The sequence below is a fragment of the Oncorhynchus keta genome, chromosome 30 (assembly GCF_023373465.1).
Source record: "Oncorhynchus keta strain PuntledgeMale-10-30-2019 chromosome 30, Oket_V2, whole genome shotgun sequence".
NCBI classification, from domain to species: Eukaryota; Metazoa; Chordata; class Actinopteri; order Salmoniformes; family Salmonidae; genus Oncorhynchus; species Oncorhynchus keta.
The window spans coordinates 59,114,209-59,134,961 of record NC_068450.1 but is presented as its reverse complement, the minus strand read 5'-3'; the positions used below and the strand labels follow the sequence as shown (position 1 = coordinate 59,134,961).

Here is a 20,753-nt window from a genome sequence, read left to right as displayed (position 1 = left end):
AAAAAATATAATGTTCTTTTGTTCATAATAATAATATCATCATGTAATCATGTAGGCCAGGGATGGGAAACTCCAGTCCTCGGGGCCGGAGTGCTATCACCCTTTCCCTCATCCCGAGCAAACACAGCTGATTAAACTAATTGCATTCTAAACTGAAGATCATGATTACTTGATTATTGGAGTCAGGTGTGTTGGCTGGGGCTTAAGCGAAAGTGTGACACCAATCAAGCCCCAAGGACTGGAGTTACCCATCGCTGACGTAAACCGTATATGTGCTCTATCTAACAGCGCGCTGATAGCACTGTTGACTAGAGCAGGGTTCCCCAATCTGATCCCTCCCCTCCCAGGGGCTCCCCCTGGGTGCAGGTTTTGGTTTTTGCCCTAGCACTACACAGCTGATTCAAATCATCAAAGCTTGATGATGAGTTGGTTATTTGAATCAGCTGTACAGTTAGTGCTAGGAAGAAGGGGGAGGTGCACCCAGGGGAGATGAAGAAGGTTAAACCAAGGCCTTATACCTTTTAAAGGGTTAATAAATTATGTTATGATAAACTGTAAGGTCTCTACTTATGATGAAAGGTCAGGTTTCGGTCAAACCCACTTCTGAGTTTTTCTTTGCTAATAAGATGATTCCTGCTGTCAGGGGGAGGTAAGATTTATTCAAATGTTGTTGCTAGGGAAAGTTACGTAAGGGGGATTGGGGAGGCTATATGAGTTACAGGATATCTTAGACATTTTGCAGAACTTGGGGAGAGCTACAGTGTCTCCTGACCCCTCCCGTCTCAGCCTCCAGTATTTATGCTGTAGTAGTTTATGTGTTGGGGGGCTAGGTTCAGTTTGTTATATCTGGAGTACTTCTCCTGTCCTGTTCGGTGTCCTGTGTGAATCTTAAGTATGCGTTCTCTAATTCTTTCTCTTAATTACAAGTACCCCACAAAACAACTGACCAGTCAAGACTAAACCACCACGTGGCAGGCTAGCTACTCCCTCTCAACAATGACTCCTGTCCTGTCCCACACATCAGTGTCAACGTTGACTCCTGTCCCGCTCGTCAAAGCGCTTTTAAAGGAGCAGACATTTCCAATGTTTTGTGCTCTCTATAATTTGAGTTTATAACGTTGTTTATTATATATAATGGCGGGTAATCCTACAAGAGCCCGGATAGCTCAGTCGGTAGAGCATCAGACTTTTAATCTGAGGGTCCAGGGTTCAAGTCCCTGTTCGGGCGATAGTTTTCTCTCCAGGGGTGCTAAGAATCTTATGACTCCTCATTGTTCAATTACGCAAATCACGTGCCGTACAATTTTCAGAGAACCTCTGTTGAACATGTAAGCTTACAAAAGAGTCCACTGAACAAAACATATATAATTCGTCCTCGTCTATAACGTGTTACATAATTTTGCATACTTTAAATAAGTGCATCCAGTCTATGGATTTGAGTCGGCTATGCTCGGCTAAGCTGTTATTAAGCGATCTGCTATTAATAAGCGGATACATCACTAATAATATAGTAGCCAATAATGTTTTTAATGTACAATAAATGTATTAATTAACAGAGTTGCAGGCCAGGACTAGGACTCAGTATTGAATGCAGAGGAAAAACAGCACAGCATGTTTGCCTATTTATATTTAGGCTCACAGTCAGTTTTTTTCAGGAGTTTTCGGTTTTACTAGAGATCTTGCACGCTGACCAGACCGGACACGTCGCGTGCGTGAACGTCGCAAAATAAATGTAGAAATCCATGTTATTCAATTATTGCACCCACACTGCTGGCGCGCGCCAACGAGCATCTGCGACGCCACGGGCTAAAATAGAACTCGTTCCTATCTCTGGTGCAGATCGCGCTGAAAGTCCTGCCTCTCCCATCTCCTGATTGGTTTATAGAAGCAGGTGCCTGAAAGACGAACTGTTTTTGCCGGTAGTCTGGTAATACAATGAAAGTTTAGATGAGATCACCATATAAATTAAGCGATGAAAAAGCCTGGAAGGAGGAGAGATGACTATAAACGATTTGGTTTGCCGTTTATGTGTGGATTAATTGTTGTAGTAGAGGTTCTTGTGCATTTCGGGTAAAATAACAACGCAATGTTTATATCCCAGGACAAAGGTGTTGCAACAATCTTCAAATCAAAGTTTATTGGTCCATACACAGATTTGCAGATGTTATTCCAGGTGCAGCGAAATGCTTGTTTCTAGCTCCAACTGTGCAACTATACTTAGTAAAACAAAACAATACACATGTAGTTCATAAAAAAAATAAGAATGAGCGATGTCAGAGACTGGAATATAAATATACACAGTGCATTAAAGACACCTTCCTAGCATTATGTTGCAACTGGGTTGAGGTCGGGTAGGAGCAGTCAATTCCAGTGTTTGGATTGGTTACAATCTCTGACAAATACAGGTCATCATTTCTAACATTGGTCATTTGTAATGGCAGTTCCCTTTACATAAAACAGAGCCCGGATAGCTCAGTCGGTAGAGCATCAGACTTTTAATCTGAGGGTCCAGGGTTCAAGTCCCTGTTCGGGCGATAGCCTTTTCTTTCCAGGGGTGTTAGAATCTTGTGACTCGTTCGCGGCTCTAAAGTATACGCATGCCGTACTTTACCAAATGTTTTTAAGGGGTTGGTTGTCAGATACCCTGGCCAAGTAGTAGGCTGACCTTTTGTTGGGCCTATGGATCGGAGCCTATGCTCAGCTACAAGCTGTTATTAAGCTATCTGGTATCACACACAGAAAATAAACCGATACATCACTAATAATATAGTAGGCAAGTATTTTATTTATGTCCAAGAAAAAAAAAGCCAATCTGCACCAATTCGCTTAGCTGTCCACCTGCAGTCCATGTGTGCAGCCCCAAAAAAGCATGCATGGGCCAACTGTTGCTCATTATGAGTCTCATGAAAATAGACATTGATTTTATGTAAAACATGTAGGCATATATTTATTTAGGCTTACAATCTTGTATTTTCAGAGATGTTTTTGGTTTATTACAGACTGTATTCTAATGTCTCTTTTTCTGTTCATATTGACAGATTTGCGTTGGCAAGATAAAGCGAGGCTGTGTTCTGTTCATATTGACAGATTGGCGTTGGCAAGATAAAGCGAGGCTGTGTTCTGTTAATATTGACAGATTGGCCTTGGCAAGATAAAGCGAGGCTGTGTTCTGTTCATATTGACAGATTGGCCTTGGCAAGATAAAGCGAGGCTGTGTTCTGTTCATATTGACAGATTGGCTTTGGCAAGATAAAGCGAGGCTGTGTTCTGTTCATATTGACAGATTGAGAAGTCAGATTTGAAAATTCACAATAATGGATGGACACTTTAGTTATCACCTTTGTACACAAACCATCCATTGAATTATTAAAATAATTGTCTGATCACTCGCAGCCTAACATTTGAACTTTTTTTATATTCATCCAGTGCGATGTTGGTCAGTATAAACTGGATGCAAACCCAGAAATAAACGGCACTGCCCTGTATTGTGCAATTCCAGTCCTTGGGGACCTGATTGGTGTTACAGTTTTGCCCCAGCCCCAGCTAACACACCTGACTCCAATAATCACCTAATTTTAATTTTAATTTTTTTATTTCACCTTTATTTAACCAGGTAGGCTAGTTGAGAACAAGTTCTCATTTGCAACTGCGACCTGGCCAAGATAAAGCATAGCAGTGTGAACAGACAACACAGAGTTACACATGGAGTAAACAATTAACAAGTCAATAACACAGTAGAAAAAAAGGGGAGTCTATATACAATGTGTGCAAAAGGCATGAGGAGGTAGGGGAATAATTACAATATTTACATTTACATTTACATTTAAGTCATTTAGCAGACGCTCTTATCCAGAGCGACTTACAAATTGGAATATTGCAGATTAATACTGGAGTGATAAATGATCAGATGATCATGTACAGGTGGAGATATTGGTGTGCAAAAGAGCAGAAAAGTAAATAAATAAAAACTGTGGGGATGAGGTAGGTGAAAATGGGTGGGCTATTTACCAATAGATTATGTACAGCTGCAGCGATCGGTTAGCTGCTCAGATAGCTGATGTTTGAAGTTGGTGAGGGAGATAAAAGTCTCCAACTTCAGCGATTTTTGCAATTCGTTCCAGTCACAGGCAGCAGAGTACTGGAACGAAAGGCGGCCGAATGAGGTGTTGGCTTTAGGGATGATCAGTGAGATACACCTGCTGGAGTGCGTGCTACGGATGGGTGTTGCCATCGTGACCAGTGAACTGAGATAAGGCGGAGCTTTACCTAGCATGGCCTTGTAGATGACCTGGAGCCAGTGGGTCTGGCGACGAATATGTAGCGAGGGCCAGCCGACTAGAGCATACAAGTCGCAGTGGTGGGTAGTATAAGGTGCTTTAGTGACAAAACGGATGGCACTGTGATAAACTGCATCCAGTTTGCTGAGTAGAGTGTTGGAAGCGATTTTGTAGATGACATCGCCGAAAGTCGAGGATCGGTAGGACAGTCAGTTTTACTAGGGTAAGCTTGGCAGCGTGAGTGAAGGAGGCTTTGTTGCGGAATAGAAAGCCGACTCTTGATTTTCGATTGGAGATGTTTGATATGGGTCTGGAAGGAGAATTTGCAGTCTAGCCAGACACCTAGGTACTTATAGGTGTCCACATATTCAACGTCGGAACCATCCAGTGTGGTGATGCTAGTCGGGCATGCGGGTGCAGGCAGCGATCGGTTGAAAAGCATGCATTTGGTTTTACTAGCGTTTAAGAGCAGTTGGAGGCCACGGAAGGAGTGTTGTATGGCAGCATTGAAGCTCGTTTGGAGGTTAGATAGCACCGTGTCCAATGACGGGCCGAAAGTATATAGAATGGTGTCGTCTGCGTAGAGGTGGATCAGGGAATCGCCCGCAGCAAGACCAACATCATTGATATATACAGAGAAAAGAGTCGGTCCGAGAATTGAACCCTGTGGCACCCCCATAGAGACTGCCAGAGGACTGGACAGCATGCCCTCCGATTTGACACACTGAACTCTGCAAAGTAATTGGTGAACCAGGCAAGGCAGTCATCCGAAAAACCGAGGCTACTGAGTCTGCCGATAAGAATCTGGTGATTGACAGAGTCGAAGGCCTTGGCAAGGTCGATGAAGACGGCTGCACAGTACTGTCTTTTATCGATGGCGGTTATGATGTCGTTTAGTACCTTGAGTGTGGCTGAGGTGCACCCGTGACCGGCTCGGAAACCAGATTGCATAGCGGAGAAGGTACGGTGGGATTCGAGATGGTCAGTGACCTGTTTGTTGACTTGGCTTTCGAAGACCTTAGATAGGCAGGGCAGAATGGATATAGGTCTGTAACAGTTTGGGTCCAGGGTGTCTCCCCCTTTGAAGAGGGGGATGACTGCAGCAGCTTTCCAATCCTTGGGGATCTCAGACGATATGAACGAGAGGTTGAACAGGCTGGTAATAGGGGTTGCGACAATGGCGGCGGATAGTTTCAGAAATAGAGGGTCCAGATTGTCAAGCCCAGCTGATTTATACGGGTCCAGGTTTTGCAGCTCTTTCAGAACATCTGTTATCTGGATTTGGGTAAAGGAGAACCTGGAGAGGCTTTGGCGAGGAGCTGCGGGGGGGCCGGAGCTGTTGGCCGAGGTAGGAGTGGCCAGGCGGAAGGCATGGCCAGCCGTTGAGAAATGCTTGTTGAAGTTTCCGATAATCATGGATTTGTCGGTGGTGACCGTGTTCCCTAGCCTCAGTGCAGTGGGCAGCTGGGAGGAGGTGCTCTTGTTCTCCATGGACTAACAGTGCTCAGTAATCATGATCTTCAGTTTAGAATGCAATTTGATTAATCAGCTGTGTTTGCTAGGGATGGAGAAAAAGTGACACCAATCAGGCACCCGAGGACTGGAGTAGCCCAGCCCCAGTGGGACAGATACAATGATGAATCCTCTATCATTCTCTATGGTCTACACTTGCTGTGCTTCTCTGCTGCCATTAGGGGCCACTGCAAGTTTTACTTGAATTTGAATGAAACGTCTGTTTTAGAAGGGCTGTACAGTGGTATGTTTATGGTGTTGCAACATCCTTGTTAGCTTATTAAAATGTATATGAAATATACCATCTAAACAGATGCGTTTGTCTTTAAAAATCATGTTCTTTACATGTGGTCTTCAGGCCTCGTTGGCGCAGTAGGCAGCGCGTCAGTCTCATAATCTGAAGGTCGTGAGTTCGACCCTCACACGGGGCAGACATCTTTTCTTGTAATTTTACAGTTGAGATGTGTTTTTATACATTTGACAATATATATATTTTTTATAATGTTTATGGAGAATCATCATTTTGTGTATGCCTCTGTGTTTGCCAGTGGTAGAGTAGTTGAAACTGGGATTCAGTAGAGGCTACTCATAATAATGGTTGGAACAGGACAATAGGATGGCATCAAACACGTGGAAATCATGTGTTTGGTGTATTTGATACCATTCCACTTATTCTGCTCCAGCCATTACCACGAGCCCGTCCTCCCCAGTTACGGTGCTGGGATCCCGTGTGGCGATTGCTATTTATGTTGTCCTGTCTTTTGTCCCAACGAGCTCGCTTGTCTTTGTGACCAGGCTCCACCCATACTCTTCATTTATTATTGAAGTAGGAGATGCTAATGTGGGCAAATCGTTTTAGCCTCTGAGGAATGCAGCGGTCTTCAGTGCCCGGCTAGCTCAGTCGGTAGAGCATGAGACTCTTAATCTCAGGGTCGTGGGTTCGAGCCCCACGTTGGGCGCAAGTCTTTTTGTAAGGACAGCAGCAGAGAGGAAGTGAACTTGGAATTTGTGTGAAATGTATTTTACTAAAATGAAAGTATGATTGAGAGTACTTATCACAGTAGTTATGGCAAATGTTAGTCTCCTGGCACTCAGTTCTGGGTGCTGAGGTTATGATATAGGCAACAGCACTAATTCTGTCATGGCAGTAAAGTACAGTAGTATGTGTTTAGGGAAAGAGGTTTTCAAAAGCATCTCCAGCATGTTGTCACTGCTTTTTTCATAATATTTGATAAACCAAGGAGAAAATTAAAATGTATCGTCCCTGGGTGGGCTCGAACCACCAACCTTTAGATTAACAGTCTAACGCGCTAGCCGATTGCGCCACAGAGACGGTGAAACCACTTACAATAAAATGTCCTACAAATCTGCATGTCCGAAGTTGGGTGGCTGTCGGATCTTTGTTAGAGTTTAGAGAGCAACGGTGAGGGGTGATTTGTATTTCAGGTAGTCTCAGGATGTTAACACTGATCACTCATTAGCTCAGCCTACTGTGGGTCCTGCCGTGCTGGAGCTGAAAAGTGAAAAGCAGAGACTCTGAAAAGATTGTTACTGGTGCAGGTCTTCTCAGAGCAGTGCAAGTGTAGCAAAGGAAGCCACTTAGCATTGAAAGCACCCCGAGTCTGACAGAGTACACAGATGAATTGGTCTGACACAGGGACTGTGACAGTCTTAATAATGGTCAAATAAACATGGTGGAACTGTCTCTGTGGCGCAATCGGCTAGCGCGTTAGACTGTTAATCTAAAGGTTGGTGGTTCGAGCCCACCCAGGGACGAAGTAATTTTTTGCCCCCTAATAAATATGTCCTTGCAATCCAGAAGCCTTGGGACCCTACCCCATTTTAAATGGTTAAGGTTAGGTAAGGGTTTAGGGTATGGACGTCCCAAGGATCTCGAATAGCACTAACCCATAAGGTAGATCAGTGGTTCTCAAGTAGATCAGTGGATAGGTCAAGTACCTTCTGGATATAAGAACAGAGATTACTCACCTCGACCGTGACATAGATTTTTTCTTTAATGAGCCTGGTGCGAAGGATATGCTGCTTTGTAAAGACAAGGCCCAAACCCCCGTCATCAGCGCGAAGAAAATATGGAGAAAAGGGGGGACGAGGGCGGCGTGCCTTGTAAGAATTCGCTGACGAGTAGGTAAACCACCACTACCCTCCATATTATTGGCCAACGTGCAATCATTGGAAAACAGACTGGACAATCTACCATTAAGACTATCCTAACAACTTGTCATTAAAAACTAATATCTTATCTTTCACCTAGACGTGGCAGAACGACGACATGGATAATATAGAGCTGGCTGGCTTCTCCGTGCATTGTGGCAGGACAGAGCAGCTACGTAAGACGAGGGGCGGGGGTGTGTGCCTATTTCTTAATAACCGCTGGTGTGCGATGTCTAATATTAAAGAAGTATTGGTCGCCTGTATATTACAGGCATCGTATTGAAACAATAGATATTTCCCATATCTTAAGAGGCCATATGAAATCTGGAGGTAGTGCCAACTTCAAAGAATTTGGGGAACGTCAATTTGTTTAGACAATTGAGGTGCACCCAAGTGCTGCCACTGGGCAAGTTTAGGCAAAATATGAAAGGGTGGGCCCTCTGAACTGGAGCTACTTTTAATAACATGGCTCTTTTTGTAATATTTCAGACCAATGCAATCTTGAACAGGTCTCTCTTGCGAAATAGATTGAAATGCCTACCGCAGTTGTGCCATTGAGCAAGGCACTTACTCTGTGTGTGTATACAGATACAGTTGAAGTCGGAAGTTGAAATACACTTAGGTTGGAATCATTTAAAACTCGTTTTTCAACCACTCCACAAATTTCTTGTTAACAAACTATAGTTTTGGCAAGTCAGTTAGGACTTCTACTTTGTGCATGACAAAAGTCATTTTTCCAACAATTGTTTCCAGGTATATTATTTCACTTATAATTCACTGTATCACACAGAAGTTTACATACACTAAGTTGACTGTGCCTTTAAACAGCTTGGAAAATTCCAGAAAATGATGTCATGGCTTTAGAAGCTTATGATAGGCTACTTTACATCATTTGAGTCAATTGGAGGTGAACCTGTGGATGTATTTCAAGGCCTACCTTCAAACTCAATGCCTCTTTGCTTGACATCATGGGAAAATCAAAAGACTTAAGCCAAAAAAGTGTTGTCCTACACAAGTCTGGTTTATCCTTGTGAGCAATTTCCAAGCGCCTTGTACCACGTTCATCTGTACAAACAATAGTACGCATGTATAAACACCATGGGACCACGCAGCCTTCATACCGCTCAGGAAGGAGACGTGTTTTGTCTCCTAGAGATGAACGTACTTTAGTGTGAAATGTGCAAATCAATCCCACAACAACAGCAAAGGACCTTGTGAAGATGCTGGAGGAAACCGGTACAAATGTATCTATATCCACAGTAAAACGAGTCCTATATCGACATAACCTGAAAGGCCGCTCGGCAAGGAAGAAGCCACCGCTCCAAAACAGCCATAAAAAAGCCAGACTACGGTTTTGCAACTGGGGACAAAGATTGTACTTTTTGGAGAAATGTCCTCTTGTCTGATGAAACAAAAATAGAACTGTTTGGCCATAATGACCATTGTTATGTTTGGAGGAAAAAGGGGGAGGCTTGCAAGCCGAAGAACACCATCCCAACCGTGAAGCACGGGGGTGGCAGCATGTTGTGGGGGTGCTTTGCTGCAGGAGGGACTGGTGCACTTCACAAAATAGATTGCATCATGAGGGAGGAAAAATGTTGGATATATTGTAGCAACATCTCAAGACATCAGTCAGGAAGTGAAAGCTTGGTCGCAAATGGGTCTTCCAATTGGACAATGACCCCAAGCATACTTCCAAAGTTGTGGCAAAATGGCTTAAGGACAACAAAGTGAAGGTATTGGAGTGGCCATCACAAAGCCCTGACCTCAATCCTATAGAAAATGTGTGGGCAGAACTAAAAACAATGTGTGCGAGCAAGGAGGCCTACAAACCTGACTCAGTTACACCATCTCTGTCAGGAGGAATGGGCCAAAATTCACCCAACTTATTGTGGGAAGCTTGTGGAAGGCTACCCAAAACATTTGACCCAAGTTAAACAATTTAAAGGCAATGCTACCAAATACTAATTGAGTGTATGTAAATTTCTTACCCACTGGGAACATGATGAAATAAATAAAAGCTTAAATAAATAATTCTCTACTATTATTCTGACATTTCACATTCTTAAAATAAAGTGGTGATCCTAACTGACCTAAGACAGATATTTTTTTTCTAGGATTAAATGTCAGGAATTGTGAAAAACTGAGTTTAAATGTATTTGGCTAAGGTGTATGTAAACTTCTGACTTCAACTGTAACTGTGTATACACATAAACCACACCTGTGTGGAAGCACCTGCTTTAAATATACTTTGTGTCCCTTATTTACTCAAGTATTTCCTTTATTTTGGCAGTTACCTGTGTGTACATATGTATGTATGTATGTATGTATGTATGTATGTATGTATGTATGTATGTATGTATGTATGTATGTATGTATGTATGTATGTATGTATGTACTGTACTGTATGTCAAATAAAATTGTATTTGTCACATGCTTCTTAAACAACTGTAGACTAACAGTGAAATGCTTACTTACGGGTCCTTTTCCAGCAATGCAGAGTTAAGATAAAGGTAAAAACATACCTATGTATAGAAATAGTGACATGAGGAATACATACACAGGGAATAACAACAAGTAAAAGTATCATGGCTATATACAAGGAGTACCAGTACTGAGCCGATGTGCAGGGGTACAAGGTCATAGAGGTAGCTATGTACATATAGGTAGGGGTAAAGTGACTAGGCAACCGGATAGATAGTAGCAGCAGCGTATGTGGTGAGTGTCAATGGGTGTTGTGGGGCGTCAGTATGCATGTCTGCGCGTGATGTGTGTATGTTGGGATGTCAGTGTACGTACACGTGTTGTGTGGGTAGAATCTAGAGTGCGTGCGCATAGTCAGTGCAATATTTAGTGCAAAAAAAGTATGTGTTTGACTTCTGGGGAGAATGGGATATGCAACACAAAAATCTCAGGTGCTCAGATCGTAAATGGACCAAATAAAGTAATCCTTATCTTAAAAATATATATTTTTAGAGAATAACTTGTATGAATATACGTTTAATGAAAATAATAAATAACATAACAGCCTCCAATATGTAGACACTGGTGTTCCCCTTTATCTAGCCGTCTACCACCCGGTTACTCAACTCTGCACCTGAGAGGCTGCTGCCCTATGTACATTAACATGGTCACTTTAATAATGGAACACTAGTCACTTGAATAATGTATACATACTGTTTTACTTATTTCATATGTATATACTGTATTCTACTGTATTTTAGTCATGTATAATGACGTCTGATAAATAAATAACATTATGTTTAGTCTATAAACTTTCAGTGACCCACTATTTCTCGTCTATGTAAAAAAGAAAATGGCTTACAATTTTTTTTAAATCATCTTGATCAAGGCTTTGTAAACTACTTCGAACAAATATAGACCCTTTGCATTATACGGCTCTACTCTAGAAATAAGGAACTGTATCCTAGTTAGATGTATCATGTCATAATCTCAAAGAAACGGACCTTTTCCATTCATCAGAAATGTTCACTTACACAACCTCCTGTCCATTATAAAACGAACCACATAACACAAAAAAGAACCATAACACACCAATGGGGTCGCTCCCTTGAAGTCACGTGCCATTACCAAACGCAGCGCATTCACCTAGTTCACAGTACAATTAGGTTAACGGTGACCGTCTACCTTTGCAATTTGTGGGTGTTATTTTATTGATTTATTTTGCGTTGATTAATTTGAAGCCCAAAATGCATTTAGAATGGCTCTCCAATCGCGCGTAATTTAATTCAGGAGGTTATACAAACTTTCAGTGTAGCAGGTTTCATAAAAAACAACCAGTGATTTTGGACGACGTCAATTCTCGGTCTGTCTCTATTCACCAATTCATTTATTTTATCTGAATGCACACATTTGTTTTAAATAGATGTTATAGACTTCACTGATATGGATGTTCGTTTGGAAAACCACTTGGATTATTTTATCCACGACAATACTGCTGCTGCGGGCTTGAGTCCAGAAATGCTGGCAGTTGCACGGGAAGTCTTCCGTGCTGGGGACTTCAACCTCCTTGCTGAGATATACGGCTCCCAGCTGGCGGACCTCCGACACCCGGACCGGAGCCTCTGCCTTCTGAATGCGGATGCTCTCAGCCGTGCAGGGCGGATAGCGGAGGCTCTGGATTCATACTGCACCGCCGCCAACTTGGACAGGTTACGACCAAACGAACTAGGGTCTCTCGTTGACTGTATTGCGCACACTTTACGCGTAAAAGAATGCCCAAAAGAATGCACAGACTCCAATGGGGTTTCCGAGGATGAGCATTCGTTGGACCTGTTCTCGTGTCGGCTTTGCAAGTGCTTGTTAATCGAGCCAACAACTTTGGAATGCGGCCATACATTCTGCAAACCATGCATTGAGGATGACGGTGTCAAAGAATGTGAATTATGTCGTTACAAACTGAACAAAACAAATAGAGAATTAAAGCCAATCGGGTTTAAAGTGAATGTAGTACTCAGTGGGCTGTTGGGTAAATGGTTTTGTGCAGAGAGTGAAGCAAGACGATGCTGGCTTGAAGGGGATAGAATGCGGAACGAACAGGACTTTATCAACGCACTTGAAAAATACAACTACGCTCTTGAAAAAGGTAAAATTAAAAACGTATTTTAAAGGGGATATCCGCAGTTGAGACAAACGCGTATTCAGCCACACTGTTTTAGTAAAAAGCTGAGGGATGGGGCTGGAGAAATGTAATCACTCAAATTCACAAGACATAACTAACATTGCAGTAAAATAAGCTTGCATTTTGGGTTCTGCTATTGAACTAAGCTCATGAGCCATTTTAGTCATATTATTTAAGAATCAATGGGTACATAACGTGCATTTTAAGTCCAAAAATGAATGTAGCAACTGAAGATTGGCCCTATAACATTACATCATCATTCTTTTTGCATGATCTTTCTGTGCACATTGAAATAAAAGCCCCGTAACCCACTTCTGTGACGTGCATAGGTTTGTAATAGGTTATGTCAACCCGTAAGGTCAAAGCCATGTTGTTGACATCACTGATGGAAGGCGAACAGCCCTGGTCTGCCACCAGTGTAGTGATTGGGTAAGGGAACAAACCAGTGGTTATGGGTTAAGTTACCACCTGTGCCACGTTCATAACACAAACTATACCAGATAGAGGTTGGGATATATTGGCATCATCACACCATGATGACAAGTTCAGCTAAGGCATGAGTTGTGTAAGTAAAGTCATGCACTTTTGCCATAATAGCACAGCCAGAAGATTCCTGATTTGTACTGACCTGGTTTGTAGAGAAATGCCTGTGGAGTTTGAGGGAACTCTAGTCTAGGGATCAGAGTAGGCAGAAAGGAAGCTTCTACCTTTTTATTTCCTGCATGGGTAGCTATGGTTTCCAAATAAGTCAGGCGTTGCATAGACAAATGCATTGTGGGTTTAGACACAGGCAGACATTTTTGTCTTGACACACACAAAACATTTAATGACAGGGCGTTGAGAAGTGACACTCCTTTCTCTAATCTCTACCCAACAGTAACGTAGGCCTCAGCCCACAAGGTAATAGGATAGAGGTATGCAACGTTCTCAGGGCAGGAATGGTGGAACAGCTTCAACTCATGACCTAGCCCAGAACTAGTTCCATATGACCTGGATCTTCTGAAATAATATTCTGCCCGACATACAGCTTGTAACACATTACCCCCATTACCCTCATTACCCTCTCAGGGGGGTTGTAAAAGTGTTATGAATACAGTTATAGCTGTTAAGTAATGACATATCAACGACAAACTCACAATTAACCGTCTTCAAACCCATACAACCTGGTTTTATACTGTTTTTTTTTAGATGTTGACACAACGAACACGAGCAATGGAGGGTGCTGGAGATATGTGAATAACTTAAACTGAATCTGACTATTAACTAATGTTTGTTTCATGTTCTCTCTGCACAGCCCCCTATATGTGTGGGCTGCTGGCCCGACGGGCAGAGATGCATATGGAGATGAGCAACTTCAGACAGGCCCTACAGGATGGGGACGCCATGTGTCGACTGACGCCCCTCTCTCCCAAGGTACGAAAGAAAACACGCAACTGTTTCCTGACATTAACACATTTACCCAAATTGTTTTGTGTAAATGAACCTGAAAGACACTGTGGTACTTGGGGTTTTGTGTGTTTGTGTTCTCAGGCTCACTACGTGAAGGCCCTGGCTCTGAACAAAGCCGGTTATAATGAAGAGGCCCTGCAAGAATACTTCTACTGTCTGGCTCTGAAGCCAGACTGGACCTCAGTCAAGCTGGAAACTCAAAAGTTAAGCGACTCCACTGTGTTTCTATAGCATTGAAGTTGTATTAAATTGAATGAGTTAGTTCCCCTAACCAGTTACGCAACTACTTGTGTGCCCGATTGACTGCGATGACTGCTAGTCACTGTCTTATGTCTCTTTCCCTCCTGTAGATGCTGAGTGAGATGTTCTCCACGTTCAAGACAGACGGTCTCCCCACGTCATCACTTCTCCTCCACCCAACAGGCCCCGCCTCCCACCTCAAACCAGCCTCCCATCTCCTCGACTCCCTCCATTCCACCCCTCGTAGATGGAGCCAAACCCCTACTGGCCGTAGAGACAATTTGTCTGACACTGGAGCAGAGACCAAGTCCTCATGTGAGGTTTCCAAGACCCTGGCTTCTGTTGTGGCTGCCTTACCTCTCCCCCCTGGCCTAAAGAGGAAGTTCTCAGACGAACCCCTAGGCTCTGCACCCCCCAACAAGCTGCCCAGAAAAGGTACCCAACCCCAGCAATTATTTATTGTTGCCAAAAAGGCGATTTAAAAAAAAGTAATACTAGTGAACAAAAATATTGCAAAGTATCTTACTGTTGCGTGAATGCAATCATTATAAACATATAGAAACCTCAGCAATAATATAATGTAAATGTATTTGTTTTGATTCTTGTGTTCAGATGAGTCAAGCTCATCCCAGCTGCCTGATGCTTGTTGCAGTGAGAGGAGAGAGGTGCCCCCTCAGCTCCTGGATAGCTCTGACATGGACTGCTCTGTTTGTATGAGGTAAGTCAAACACACACACACCCTGTCTGTAGGTCCAGTTCTCCCTACGTAGTTATTAAAACCTCACCCCCCATGCGTTTTCTCCAGGCTGTTCTACGAGCCAGTCACCACCCCCTGTGGACACACCTTCTGCATGAAGTGTCTTGAGCGATGTCTGGACCACAACCCCAACTGCCCCCTGTGTAAAGAGAACATTACAGAGGTAAAATAGCCACCACACAGACCTGCCTTCACTACTATTGGAAATTAATATCAATTACTGAAAGACAAAATGACCAAAATTCCCCTTGTTATCTGATTGAATCTGTTGTAATTGCAGTACCTGGCCACTAGAGGGTACCATAAGACCCTGCTGATGGAGGAGGTGCTGCAGCGCTACCTGTCTGAGGAGCTGGCTGAGAGGAGCAAGGTGCACCAGGAAGAAATGGCAGAGCTGTCAAAGTGAGTCAGGCCTCATTACATTTCAGCCCCTAACCCCTTCTCAAAACATAATGTCTGACAATGTTTTAGATTCCTATGATACAATATTATTTGGGCAGAATATCATATTTAGTGGTTTAACCCACATTTTATTCTCTCTGCAGCTTGGCCCAGGAAGTGCCCATCTTCATCTGCACCATGGCATTTCCCACAATCCCCTGTCCCCTGCAAGTCTTCGAGCCGTGTTATAGGCTGATGATCCGACGCTCTATGGAGACGGGAACCAAGCAGTTTGGAATGTGCATCGCTGACGACATTAAAGGGTGAGTGGAGGTTTTACACCTGTGCCCACACAGCCATCAAATCACTTTGACACTAGTTTAACCTGTGCCCACACAGCCATCACAACACCTTGACACTAGTTTAACCTGTGCCCACACAGCCATCAAAACACCTTGACACTAGTTTAACCTGTGCCCACACAGCCATCACAACACCTTGACACTAGTTTAACCTGTGCCCACACAGCCATCAAAACACTTTGACACTAGTTTAACCTGTGCCCACACAGCCATCACAACACCTTGACACTAGTTTAACCTGTGCCCACACAGCCATCAAAACACCTTGACACTAGTTTAACCTGTGCCCACACAGCCATCAAAACACTTTGACACTAGTTTAACCTGTGCCCACACAGCCATCACAACACCTTGACACTAGTTTAACCTGTGCCCACACAGCCATCAAAACACCTTGACACTAGTTTAACCTGTGCCCACACAGCCATCACAACACCTTGACACTAGTTTAACCTGTGCCCACACAGCCATCAAAACACTTTGACACTAGTTTAACCTGTGCCCACACAGCCATCAAAACACCTTGACACTAGTTTAACCTGTGCCCACACAGCCATCAAAACACTTTGACACTAGTTTAACCTGTGCCCACACAGCCATCAAAACACTTTGACACTAGTTTAACCTGTGCCCACACAGCCATCACAACACCTTGACACTAGTTTAACCTGTGCCCACACAGCCATCAAAACACTTTGACACTAGTTTAACCTGTGCCCACACAGCCATCAAAACACCTTGACACTAGTTTAACCTGTGCCCACACAGCCATCAAAACACTTTGACACTAGTTTAACCTGTGCCCACACAGCCATCAAAACACTTTGACACTAGTTTAACCTGTGCCCACACAGCCATCAAAACACCTTGACACTAGTTTAACCTGTGCCCACACAGCCATCAAAACACCTTGACACTAGTTTAACCTGTGCCCACACAGCCATCAAATCATTTTGACACTAGTTTAACCTGTGCCCACACAGCCATCAAAACACTTTGACACTAGTTTAACCTGTGCACACACTGCCATCAAAACACTTTGACACTAGTTTAACCAAAAGGGTAGCAAACCTGTATTTGCGACTCAATTCAAGACCATGTTAGCCCACTGAACTAAAACCTACCCTAGACATTTTATCTGAGTGCTAACAGGTTTCTGGTATAGTTACTCATCCTCACAGGTATAGCTCTGTGAACTACCTCCACTACACTAGCCTAACCCCCACACTTTCACCCCAACAGATTCATGTCAGCAAATGGCTAATGCAGATGTAGGATCTTCATTTGATTACTACTCTTTTGTTGCAGAGAATTTCCCTACATGGCAGGAAATGCAAACTTGTAGTGCATTTTGAATTTTAAAAAGGTTTCTAAAGCTTGTAAATTCGACTTGATTTGCCCCAATGAAAAAGCTTATCAACCCCTACAGAAATGTCCATGAATTATAATCCACATAATAATTCCCATTTCCAGTTGCTGCAGAATAATTGTTCTGCTGTGGCAAACTGGCTCAAAATAAGATCCTACATGTGTATACCCTGCGTTTCCCTGACCACAGCTTTGCAGACTACGGCTGTATGTTGGAGGTGAAAGACGTGAAGTTCCAAGCAGACGGGCGCTCGGTGGTCGACACGGTCGGAGTGTCCCGCTTCAGAGTGCTGAGCCACGGCCACCGCGACGGCTACAACACAGCCAAGATAGAGCACCTGGAGGACCAGAAGGTGGAGGGAGAGGAGCTGGCGGAGCTGCAGAAGCTGCATGACTGTGTGTACGAGCAGGCCAGCACCTGGTTCACCTCCCTCAAAGACAACATGAAGAACCAGATCGTCAGCCACTTTGGACAGTTGCCTGACAAAGAACCTGACATACAGGTAAGATAAAGTCAGCAGATACGGACAGTAGAACTCGGGTTCTGAGTTTTCCCTGGTTTCGTTGCCTGGTCAGGAGAAACTTTGACCCTATAGAGCCACCCAGCTAAATCTAAATACCCATATCGGTTCCTCTAAGAATTCACCTTTATGAAAGCTGATTAAACTGTGCAATCTTGGCCATAGACACTTTTGGGTTGTGATATGGAATAATTATCGGTGTCCTGTCTTCACTAACCCGACGACACTCTGCCTCTGGGTTCTCAGGTGGGTGCCAGTGGTCCTGCATGGTGTTGGTGGCTGCTGGCTGTACTGCCCCTGGAGAAGAGAGCCCAGCTAAGCATCCTGGCCATGACCACCCTCCGAGAGCGCCTCAGCACTACCCGCCGCGTGCTCAGCCTCGTCACACGCAAACACCCTCCACCACGGCGACCATCTTCAGCAGCGGCAGCATCATCATCACTGTAGTGGCCCCCCGAGAGGTGATCAATTTAGAATAATCTGGGCCCAGTTAGGAGAAATCCAGATCGTCAAAAGTTACCTATCGGCTCTGATTAAATGCATAGAAATATAATGAATAGAACGGGTCCCCGTTGAAGTCTGTTGTTTTTCTGTTCTATTCATTATATTTCTATGCATTTAATCCTATCTGATAGATGAAATCCGGATAGAGAATTTTTGGAAAACTGGGCACTGGAGAAGAAGGGAAAGGATACTCCATTTTCCTCTGAAGCTCTAGCCTCAGATAAAGAGTTTCAACAGTGGGAATGATTCAGCAGTGTTGTTCATGATCTCAGGAATGGGTTCTACTTAAGTCTTACAAAAAGGATCGATGGACTAGCCCTACCCAACCAAAACACATAAATGTGTGTCAGGTTTGCGCACATATCTTTGGGTCAATTTCATTTAGTCCAGATTTGTCATGTGTGGTACATTAGGTTTATTTTGTTCTTGTTTTATTGTTGGTCTGTGTACAAATGAGGCCTTAAATTATTTTTGCAATGTGTTTTTTTTCTACTATTTGTCATGTGAAGCCAATTTTCATGTACAGAAATGTAGCATTTTTCTATGGGACATAATGAATATAATGCACACCATCACTTACTGGAACAATAGGTTCTACTGTATGTTGGTAATCATGTCAGGAGGGAGCGCTTGATGCAAGCAAGTGAAAAATAGCAGCACAGACATTGTAGTAGCACCAAACATCCACAGGGTGGCAGTAAGTGTGAGCAAAGAGGATCAGTGCAGACAACCCTACATTTGAACAGGTGTTTTTTGCGGATCCGCCCCTTTCCTCTCTGTCACAAAAACAATGGACAGTAGGACAACACTCCTGTCATTCAACAGCCTAGTTTAGTTAAATGAATCAAAGCTTTATTACATATAGTAAGCCTAAATCATGTCTTTATAAGTGGCTTCATAGCTCGTCAACCATCTTGATTAATTAACCAATGATTTTCAGCTCGCTCAATTCCACATCGGAACTAATGTTTTCATTCTCTCCATGGTGTGTTTTCCCAGAAACACTGCTGTGTTCTGATCTAGACAGACTGGTCCCAGGTTGAAGTCCCTTAAAGGAATGTTCATCACTGGATGCTGTACAGCAGGGGTGTCGAACTCATTCCACAGAGGGCCAAGTGATTGCATTTTTTAACTTTTCTCCTTTCAATTAAGACCTACACAACCAGGTGAGGGGAGCTCCTTGCTAATTAGTGACCTTAATTCATCAATCAAGTACAAGGGTGGAGCGAAAAGATTCAGACACTCTGCGGAATGAGTTTGATGTGCTGTATAGTAACATTTTTGTTTTTTACAGTAACAATTAGGCCAAGTGGTGTTTTTTTCCTAATGTGCTGTTGTGAGGCATGCATAGACACTCGCCTTCATAGTTATCTACATGAGTATATTCCAAAATCACACAGTGGGTCTCTTTCCCCCCCACAACCAGAGGTTGTCAAGAGGCCTGGGCAAAGGCACAACATATGCCATATCCAAATTGTAAGGACTGGTGTACTGTGTGGTCACCACATTAAAAGCTTCTGTGACTTGGCATATCTCACCCACACAGTCAGATCTTGGAGAAGCAGCCAGGTGAGTAATTTGGGTTACTTAGAAGTCAGAACCGAAGACGACATGTCATATTTGTAGACAATGAGTCACCTCCGTGCTCCGTCATCACAATGTTAGAAGGATCTGGATTCTCCAGAATTGATTCATTTCCAAACACTCTTGATAAACACACACGCCATCATTCTCCCAGACCAGTGGAGGCTGCTGAGAGGAGGACGGCTCCAAATAATGGCTGGAACGGCGCGAATGGAATGGCTGCAAACCATGTTTGATGTATTTGATACCATTCCACTGATTCCGTTCCAGCCATTACCACGAGCCCGTCCTCCCCAGTAAAGGTGCCACCAACCTCCTGTGTGCCAGACACATTTGCAGAAATTGCTCGTCACTACATTTTTGGAAACACGAACGTGAAAATTGCATTCAATGAATCTTAACTTATACCTTTTAAATGTATGATTTTGTTACTTGTGTGTTCATTAGGCCCAAAACTTGTATTATTCAAACCATTCGATATAGTTGTACGTTTTCCATCAACGTCATCCTCAACAGTCAGGCCACGGTTTGTGTCTATTTGAACAGTGGGAAAATAATGATCTGCAGATCTTTTTAGCACACGGTCTCTTTGAACCATCTGTTTTATAGCCTAATAAATATTTATTGAATTCGGACCATTTTTTTATCTGTCCAGTTATTCTTTTTTTTTAACCCCTTGATGTTCATGGGGTAAAGGACGGCTCCTTCACAAGAAACGTTGTTGCTTGTCATTTTGTACATGCTCTATAGTAGGAAAGAACAGGTTCCATGTGTGAGTTACCACCACACTGATGTTATGAAGCACGGGGCAACCATAGAAAGGTGTCTGAATATGAGGCTAATATCAGGGGGTCTTTGACCAGATGCAAATTGACTGAGACAGGATCAGCTGTATTACATAGCAGTAATGACGAGAAAGGGAAGTGAGCAAAGGAAGCAGGTCGGGGAAATATCACCCTGGGGAACTGCTTTAGGATGAGGGGT

General features: G+C 43.3%; 1 protein-coding gene and 6 non-coding genes across 7 annotated transcripts; 6 read left to right on the top strand and 1 right to left on the bottom strand.

Annotated features, from left to right (window-relative positions):
• The first annotated feature begins 1,155 nt into the window (after nt 1-1,155).
• On the top strand, nt 1,156-1,228 carry trnak-uuu (transfer RNA lysine (anticodon UUU)). Its single transcript has one exon. It is a non-coding gene; the product is annotated as a tRNA-Lys (tRNA).
• Nucleotides 1,229-2,461: 1,233 nt separating this feature from the next.
• trnak-uuu (transfer RNA lysine (anticodon UUU)) lies at nt 2,462-2,534 on the top strand. The gene has a single exon. It is a non-coding gene; the product is annotated as a tRNA-Lys (tRNA).
• Nucleotides 2,535-6,147: 3,613 nt separating this feature from the next.
• On the top strand, nt 6,148-6,220 carry trnam-cau (transfer RNA methionine (anticodon CAU)). Its single transcript has one exon. It is a non-coding gene; the product is annotated as a tRNA-Met (tRNA).
• A 455-nt stretch (nt 6,221-6,675) lies between these two features.
• Nucleotides 6,676-6,748, top strand: trnak-cuu (transfer RNA lysine (anticodon CUU)). Its single transcript has one exon. It is a non-coding gene; the product is annotated as a tRNA-Lys (tRNA).
• A 300-nt stretch (nt 6,749-7,048) lies between these two features.
• On the bottom strand, nt 7,049-7,122 carry trnan-guu (transfer RNA asparagine (anticodon GUU)). The gene has a single exon. It is a non-coding gene; the product is annotated as a tRNA-Asn (tRNA).
• A 369-nt stretch (nt 7,123-7,491) lies between these two features.
• trnan-guu (transfer RNA asparagine (anticodon GUU)) lies at nt 7,492-7,565 on the top strand. Its single transcript has one exon. It is a non-coding gene; the product is annotated as a tRNA-Asn (tRNA).
• A 3,974-nt stretch (nt 7,566-11,539) lies between these two features.
• Nucleotides 11,540-20,404, top strand: LOC118380094 (LON peptidase N-terminal domain and RING finger protein 2-like). The gene is made up of 10 exons (XM_052487026.1): nt 11,540-12,567; nt 13,898-14,016; nt 14,134-14,280; nt 14,403-14,727; nt 14,905-15,010; nt 15,098-15,212; nt 15,330-15,451; nt 15,595-15,753; nt 17,351-17,663; nt 17,928-20,404. Exons 1-10 carry the CDS (start codon nt 11,868-11,870, stop codon nt 18,126-18,128), a joined length of 2,307 nt encoding a protein of 768 aa, XP_052342986.1. The 5' UTR covers nt 11,540-11,867; the 3' UTR covers nt 18,129-20,404.
• Nucleotides 20,405-20,753: the final 349 nt, after the last annotated feature.